The sequence below is a fragment of the Enhydra lutris genome, unplaced genomic scaffold (assembly GCF_002288905.1).
Source record: "Enhydra lutris kenyoni isolate GAN:26980312 unplaced genomic scaffold, ASM228890v2 scaffoldscaffold56, whole genome shotgun sequence".
In the NCBI taxonomy this organism is placed as follows: Eukaryota; Metazoa; Chordata; class Mammalia; order Carnivora; family Mustelidae; genus Enhydra; species Enhydra lutris.
This window is the reverse complement of record NW_019154140.1, coordinates 7,143,053-7,151,709: the sequence shown is the minus strand read 5'-3', so window position 1 is coordinate 7,151,709 and position 8,657 is coordinate 7,143,053. Positions and strand designations below refer to the sequence as shown.

Here is an 8,657-nt window from a genome sequence, read left to right as displayed (position 1 = left end):
GTGGAAAAAACTCCATTACTTTTTAAAAGTCTTTTATTTTTTTAAGATTTTATTTATTTATTTGACAGAGAGAGAGATCCCAAATAGGCAGAGAGGCAGGTGGAGAGAGGGGGAAGAAGGCTCCCCACTGAGCAGAGAACCCGATGTGGGACTCTATCCCAGGACCCTGAGATCATGACCCAAGCTGAAGGCAGAGACTTTAACCCACTGAGCCACCCAGGTGCCCACTTTTGTAAAGTCTTAATTAAAAAACCAAATTTGTGGGGTACCTGGCTGGCTTAGTTGGTAGAGCATGCAACTCATGATCTTGGGGTTCTAACTTCAAGCCCCATGTTGGGTGTAGATCTTACTTTAAAAAAATCAAATTTTAACAAATACCAAGTCAACATCTAATAAGGTAATGGATTTTTGAAAAACATATTTTGTTGCTATAATGCATTCTTCTTATTATTTTATTGGTGTTATGATTAATTTTCATTCCTGGGGTTAAATTCTGTGTTGTATAGTTTTTAGTATGTTATGTTCAGTTGATTAGATTTTGTCTAGAAAGGAAAGAATTAAAAGCTATACTTTCCCTGTCATGTAATATATACGTTTTTATGTTCAAAGGTCACCATCTTTGATAAAATCCTAAATATTTCTTCCTTGTAGGAAATATTTTTGGATGAGATGACTTTTTCACAGTCTGCAGAATAGCTGTATGTTGGACTTGTAGACTGTGAGAACATTTAGATCACGGGATAATAAAAATGAAAGAAGCCTTCAGTATTTTCCAGTTACACCTCATTATTTACAGGGAAGGAAACTGAGGCCCACAATGCAGAGTAACTTAGACAAAGTCAGAATGGGTTTGTGACTTTATAATCCATATCTTATCCTAATCTACAGTGTTGTTTTATGAACCAAACTTGAACATCCAATCACTATATTCCACTACCCAGTAAGAATCAGTAAAGTAAATGTCTTTTATATCACATTTATTTTTATCAGTTGTTTGTTTGCTGGTTTCTTAGCTTGGCAGTTGTGATGTGCTTGTGTCTCATTCAATTTCCAAGTTCCCAGGTGCGGCCACAGATCCTGGCATCTCTGCCCATGAATATCACTTTCTCTTCTGGGCAGTGGTGATGTCTGCCTAATAACTTCTCCTTTTCAGGCAACCAAAGCTGTGCCCTAGATGTCATAGTCACATGAATGAAAATGAAAGAAATTTGGTTCAGTAGGCAGGTGGCACTGCCATCATGACCCTATCCCCGGATATCCAACATGGAGTAAGGGAGGAGATATGCTGGTTGTATACCATCTTTCTATGTAGTGTTCACTCTTTGGTATCCTACATTGCTTCCTATGTTGTACTGAGAGAAAGGAAGCTCCCTGCCTTAAATTCTGAACCAAGTTGAATTTTGAATGATGACAGAGGTTTTGTAAGTATATGTATTCTTTCAGAAAGCTGTAACTTTTTGCCAAAATATTGGAACATTTTGTGAATTTTGCTAATATATGGGGAATAAATATGGGATAAAGTATTTGAAAGGGGGCTGTTCAAGAAAGTACACAGTTACTGTACTTAGACACATGCAGATGAGCCTGCTTTTCTTCATCACCCATCACTCAGACTCTGTCTTGAAAGGAATTCCCAGTAAGTCCTAGGTCAGGCCAAATAGAGAGTGTGGCTAGCTTAGTATATGCCACAGGTGAGCATCTGAGACAGTCTTCTTTATATAATATTAGGTGTCAGATGAAACTAGAGAGTAGGGAACTTTGTCATATTCAAATGTCACTCAAGCAGTGCCTTTGAGCCCTCAATGGCAGCACACTCAAGTACTTTATTAATGAAAATCTTGACAATGGAGTCTATTATGGACCTACTGTGTTTAACTCTTGAGTCTGAATTAAGCCCCCAAAGTAATTAAAGTGTCCAGAGCACTTTCTAGAAGGGAATAATGGGCCTGACATTTCTTAGTATGTTTTTAAAATTTCCTACATTTCCATCTCTTTATCCTATACTTGTCTCTCCATGTTTTTCCCTATATAGGAACCATCCACACCTGATAAATTCTGACTCTTTGTATTGATCAAAGAGAACAAGAAACTGTGGCTTGATCCTGCCCTCAGCCTTCCACTCTCTTACTCCTTGTCCCATGTATTAGAGCACACTTGCTTGGTTTAGTGCTGCTCTGCCATGTTAGAGTGAGGACTCATGAGGCCTGGTTTCCTAACTGTAGAAGAATGGGCAGATTGGAGCTAATGGGAAAGGCCATGTTGGCAAAATACCTGGCAGAAGCAGAAGAGGCCTTCCTTTCTTGATTGTAGGGCTAGGGTCCAGGGTAGCAAGCTGATTGATCAGAGAACTATCTTCTTAAGTTGTGCGGGTGGACTCTCGATGGCTGTTGTCCAGTGCTTCTCAAATTTAGGGCCATCCCAGAATCTGGAGGCCCAACACTTCTGTACCAAATAAGAGAAGGTTGTGAATATATGATGAAGAAAGATCCCATCCTCCCCACCCTCTCTTCCCTGGCCTCCACTGTCCTTAAGGATTTATTATCACATTCCACCAAGAATGGGCATCTCTAGCTTTGGAACTTGCAAATCTCTGATGATCATGTGGCCCACAGGGAATAGCCTTTGCTGGGTCTTAGGAAATGGAGCATCATAGTTTATCAGAGCTTGGGTCTTCAATAGGAAAATCAGGACAATTCTTCATGCTTGCCTCAGAGGAATATTAAAATTAAGTAAAATCTTAGGTTGAATATGTTTAAAGATTTATTTATTTGAGAGAGAGCGAGAGAGTGAGAAAGAGAGAGATGGTGTATGGGGAGGGGCAGAGGAAGAGGGAGAGAAGCAGACTCCACTAAGCACAGAGCTGGGCAGAGAGCTTAATACCATGACCCTGAGATCATAACCTGAGCTGAAATCAAAAGTTGGATACCCAGCCAACTGAGTCACCCTGAATATGGTTTTGACAAAACTAAAGTGCTCCTCATATGTAAAGGTTTACAATAATTACATTTAAAATATATGTAATTAAGAGAATACCTATCAGTTATTCCTTTCATGGTTTTAGCACTGATCAGTTTAAAGTATAATGACCTATCATTTTAAGAGGAATTGTTTTTATTTCCAACTTTATGGCCAGCTGTCTGAAAAAGGACCAAATGCTTCAAACGGGGATCAGGGAGGAAGTTCATTTTCATTTCCTGGTTCATGAAGGACCATATCTGAAACATATCAAACTGTTTTTAAAAAGATATCTATAGTCCTCTGAAGAACATGATGCTGCAATCCTTCTTGACTATCTAGTCCTCTTGTTTCTTAGCTGTCATTATTGGGAAGTTATTCCTAATGTCTAAGTTAAATCTCTGGTATTATTGCCTGATCTTTTTTACTCCTAGACTTTTTTTTTTTATTTGAGAGAGAGAGAGAGAGATCACAAGTAGGCAGGGAGGCAGGCAGAGAGAGAAGGGGAAGCAGGCTCCCCGCTGAGCAAAGAGCCCGATGTGGGGCTCGATCCCAGGACCCTGAGACCATGACCCGGGCCGAAGGCAGAGGCCCAAGCCACTGAGCCACCCAGGCACCCCTAGACTTTTTGTTTTTTAATCATGTTAAGTGTAGTCTTTAATCCCCATCACCTATTTCACCCATCCCCCATCTACCTGCCCTCTGGTAACCTTAAGTTTTTTTTTTTTTTAAGATTCTATTTATTTATTTGACAGAGAAAGATAACAAGTAAGCAGAGAGGCAGGCGGGGGGCGGGGGAAGCAGGCTCCATGCTGAGCAGAGATCCCAATGTGGTGCTCGATCCCAGGACCCTGAGATCATGACCTGAGTTAAAGGCAGAAGCTTAACCCACTGAGCCACCCAGGCACCCCTAACCTTCAGTTTTTTCCCCTATAGTTAAGAATCAGATTCTTGGTTTGTTTTCCTTTCTCTCTCTTTTTTCCTTTGCTTGTTTTGTTTCTTAAATTCCATACATGAGTGAAATCATATGGCATTTGTCTTTGACTTGTTTTGCTTGGTATTATACACTCTAGCTCTATTAATGTTGTTGCAAATTGCAAGATTTTATTCTTTTGATGGATTAATAATATTCCATTGTATATATGGACCACATCTTCTTTATCCATTCATCTGTTGAAGGGCATCTTGGCTCTTTCCACAGTTTGGTGATTGTGGCCATTGATGCTTGGAACCTTTGGGTACATATGGCCCTTCTTTTCACTACATCTGTATCTTTGGGGTAAATACCCAGTAGTGCAATTGCAGGGTCATAGGGTAGCTCTATTTTTAATTTCTTAAGGAATCTCCACACTGTTTTCCAAAGTGGCTGTACCAGTTTGCATTCCCACCAACAGTGTAAGAGGGTTCCCCTTTCTCCACATCGTCTCCAGCACATGTTGTTTACTGTCTTGTTCATTTTGGCCATTCTAACTGGTATAAGGTGGTTTTGATTTGAATCTCCCTGATGGCTAGTGTGATGAAGATTTTTTCATGTGTCTGTTGGCCATTTGTATGTCTTCTTTGGAGAAGTGGCTGTTCATGTCTTCTGCCCATTTTTTGACATGATTATTTGTTTTGTGTGTGTTGAGTTTGAGGAGTTCTTTATAGATCTTGGATATCAGCCCTTTGTCTATAGTGTCATTTGCGAATATCTTCTCCCATTCCATGGGTTGCCTCTTTGTTTTGTTGACTGATTCCTTTGCTCTGCAGAAGCTTTGATCTTGATGAAGTCCCAAAAGTTCATTTTTGCTTTTGTTTCCTTTGCCTTTGGAGACATATCTTGAAAGAAGTTGCTGTGGCCGATGTTGAATAGGTTACGGCCTATGTTGTCCTTTAGGATTCTGATGGATTTCTGCCTCACGTTGAGGTCTTTTATCCATTTCTAGTTTATCTTTGTGTATGGTGTAAGAGAATGGTCGAGTTTCATTCTACACATAGCTGTCCAATTTTCATATCACCATTTATTGAAGAGACTGTCTTTTTTCCACTGGATATTTTTTCCTGCTTTGTTGAAGATTATTTGACGATAGAGTTGAGGGTCCATATTTGGGCTCTCTACTCTGTTCCACTGGTCTATGTATATGTTTTTGTGTCAGTACCATGCTGTCCTGGTGATCACAGCTTTGTAGTAACTTCAGTCCAAAACCTATGGGATACAGCAAAAGCGGTCCGAAGGGGGAAATACATAGCCATCCAAGCCACCCTCAAAAAACCTGAAAAATCCAGATTACACCAGCTGTCTTTACACCTTAAAGAACTGGAGAATCAACAACAAATTAAGCCAACCCCACACAAAAGAAGGGAAATAATCAAGATCAGAGTAGAGATCAGTGAGATACAAACTAGGGATACAGTAGAACGCATCAACAAAACTAGAAGCTGTTTTTTTGAAAGAATCAATAAGATCAATAAACCATTGGCCAAACTAATCCAAAAGAAAAGAGAGAGGACCCAAATTAATAAAATTGTGAATGAAAAGGGAGAGATCATGACTAACACCAAGGAAATAGAAACAATAATCAGAAATTATTATCAACAGTTATATGCCAATAAGTTAAGCAACCTAGATGAAATGGATGCATTCCTAGAAACCTATAAGCTTCCAAAACTGAATCAGGAAGAAATTGACAACCTGAATAGACCAATACCTAGTAATGAGATTGAAGCAGTGGTCAAAAACCTCCCAAAAAACAAGAGCCCAGGACCTGACGAATTCCCTGGGGAATTCTACTAAACTTTTCAAAGAAGAAATAATACCTATTCTTCGGAAGCTGTTTCAAAAAATTGAAGAAGAAGGAAAACTTCCAGACTTTTATTATGAAACCAGCATTACCTTGATCCCCAAACCAGGCAAAGACCCCACCAAAAAGGAGAATTTCAGACCAAAATCCCTGATGAATATGGGTGCTAAGTTTTTCAACAAGATCCTAGCTAATAGGATCCAACAGTACATGAAAAAGATTATCTACCATGACCAGGTGGGATTTATCCATGGGATACAAGGGTGGTTCAACATTTGCAAATCAATCAATGTGACAGAACAAATCAATAAGAGAAGAGAGAAGAACCACATGGTCTTCTCAATTGATGCAGAAAAAGCATTTGACAAGATACAACATCTGTTTCTGATTAAAACGCTTCAAAGTATAGGGATAGAGGGAACATTCCTCAACTTCATAAAATCTATCTATGAAAAACCCACAGCTAATCTTATCCTGTATGGGGAAAAGCTGACAGCCTTCCCTTTGAGATCAGTAACACAACAAGGATGCCCACTCTCACCACTCTTGTTCAACATAGTATTAGAAGTCCTAGCAACAGCAATCAGACAACAAAGAGAAATAAAATGTATTCAAATTGGCAGTGAAGAAGTCAAACTCTTTCTCTTCACAGATGACATGTTACTTTATATGGAAAACCCAAAAGACACCACCCCCAAACTACTAGAACTCATACAGCAATTCAGTAACGTGGCAGGATACAAAGTCAATGTACAGAAATCAGTGGCTTTCTTATACACTAACAATGAAAATACGGAAAGGGAAATTAGAGAATCGATTCCATTTACTATAGCACCCTTGGGAATAAAACTAACCAAAGAGGTAAAGGATCTGTACTCAAAGAACTATAGAACACTCATGAAAGAAATTGAAGAAGACACAAAAAGATGGAAGACTATTCCATGCTCATGGATTGGAAGAATAAACATTGTTAAAATGTCTATATTACCTAGAGCAATCTATACTTTCAATGCCATTCCGATCAAAATTCCACTCGCATTTTTCAAAGAGCTGGAGCAAACAATCCTAAATTATGTGTGGACCAAGAAGAGACACCGAATTGCTAAGGAAATGTTTAAAAAAAAAAAAAAAACTGGGGGCGTCACGTTGCCTGGTTTCAAGCTGTTGGCATTTTGATAGGCATTGCATTAAATGTGTAGATTAAATGTGTAGAATTTTAATATCCTTTCTTCTAACCCGTGGACATGGAATGTCTTTTCATTTCTGTGTGTCATCTTGAATTTCATCAGTGTTTTATAGTTTTCAGAGTGCAGGTTTTTCACCTCTTTGGTTAAGTTTATTTCCTAGATATTTTCTTGTTTTTGGTGTAGTTGTAAAGGGGATTGTTTTCTTAATTTCTCTTTCTGCTGCTTCATTTTTAGTGTATAGGAATGCAACAGATTTTTTTTTGTACATTGATTTTATGTCCTGAGACTTTACTGAATTCATCTATCAGTTCTACTATATTTTGGTGGAGTCTTTACATTTTTTTCTATATAGTATCATGTCATCTGCAAATAGTGAAAATTTTAATTCTTCCTTAGCAATCTGGATGTCTTTTATTTTTTTATGTTTAATTGCTGTGGCTAGGACATCCAGTACTATGTTGAATAGAAGTGGTAAGAATGGATATTTTCATTTTGTTCTGATCTTATGGGAAAAGCTCTCAGTTTTAATCACCATTGAGTATTACGTTACTGTGGGCTTTTCATATAAAGACTTTATTATGTTGAGGTATGTTCCCTCTAGACCTGCTTTGCAGAAGGTTTTTATCATGAGTGAATGTTATCCTTCATCAAATGCTTTTTCTGCATCTGTTGGATTGATAATATGTTTTTTTATCCTTTCTTACTGATGTGACATATCACATTGATTGTTTTGTGCAAGGATCAACCTTGCATCCTAGGAATAAATCCCACTGGATCATGGTGTATGATTTTTTTTTTTTAGTGTATGTTGGATCAGTTTGCTAATATTTTATTGAAGATTTTTGCATCTATATTCACAAGGGATGTTTGCCTGTATTTTCTTTTTTTGTGTGTGGTGTTTTCATCTGGTTTCAGTATCAGGGTGATACCTGCCTCTTGGAATGATTTTGGAAGTTTTCCTTACGCTCCTATTTTTTGGAATAGTTGAAGAATAGTTGAAGAACTCTTCTTTGAGTATTTGGTAGAATTTGCCTGTGAAGCCATCTGTTCCTAGAATTTTGTTTTATGGGAGTTTTTTGATTACTGATTCAGTGTCATTGCTGGTAATTGTTCTGTTCAAATTTTCTATTTTGTTCTGCTTTAGTTTTGGCAGGTTATGTGTTTCTAGGAATTTATCCATTTCTTCTAAGTTGTCCATTTTGTTGGTGTATGGGTTTCCATAATATCCTGTTACAATTGTTTGTATTTCTATGGTGTTTGTTATTTTTTCTCCTCTTTCATTAGTGATTTTGTTTATTTGGTTCCTCTTTTTTTGAGGAGCCTGGCTAGAGACCTATCAATTTTGTTGATCTTTTCAAAGAATCAGCTCCTGTTTTCATTGATCTGTTCTATTGTATTTTTTTGTTTGTTTTTTGTTTCTATATCATTTATTTCTCCTCTAATCTTTATTATTTCTTTTTATATGCTGGCTTTAGGTTTTCTTTGTTGTTCTTGCTCTAACTTCTTTAGGTGTAAGTTTTGGTTGTTTATTTGAGATTTTTCTTGCTTCTTGAGTTAGGCCTGTATTACTATGAACGTCCCTTCTAGAACTGCTTTTGCTTTATCCCAGAGGTTTCGGACTGTTGTGTTTTCATTTTCATTTGTTTCCATGTATTTTTGGATTTCTTCTTTGATTTCTTGGTTTACCCACTCATTGTTTGGTAGTATGTTGTTTAACGTCCATGTTTTTAGGGTT

At 37.8% G+C, this 8,657-nt stretch overlaps 1 protein-coding gene across 1 annotated transcript in view; it reads right to left on the bottom strand.

Annotated features, from left to right (window-relative positions):
- Window positions 1–2,348: 2,348 nt before the first annotated feature.
- Window positions 2,349–8,657, bottom strand: part of LOC111157783 (chromosome unknown C12orf54 homolog) — a 33,281-nt gene continuing 26,972 nt past the window's right edge. The window contains exon 7 of the mRNA XM_022519416.1: window positions 2,349–2,442. Coding sequence (XP_022375124.1) covers window positions 2,349–2,442 — 94 coding nt within the window. The remainder of the gene's footprint in view (window positions 2,443–8,657) is intronic.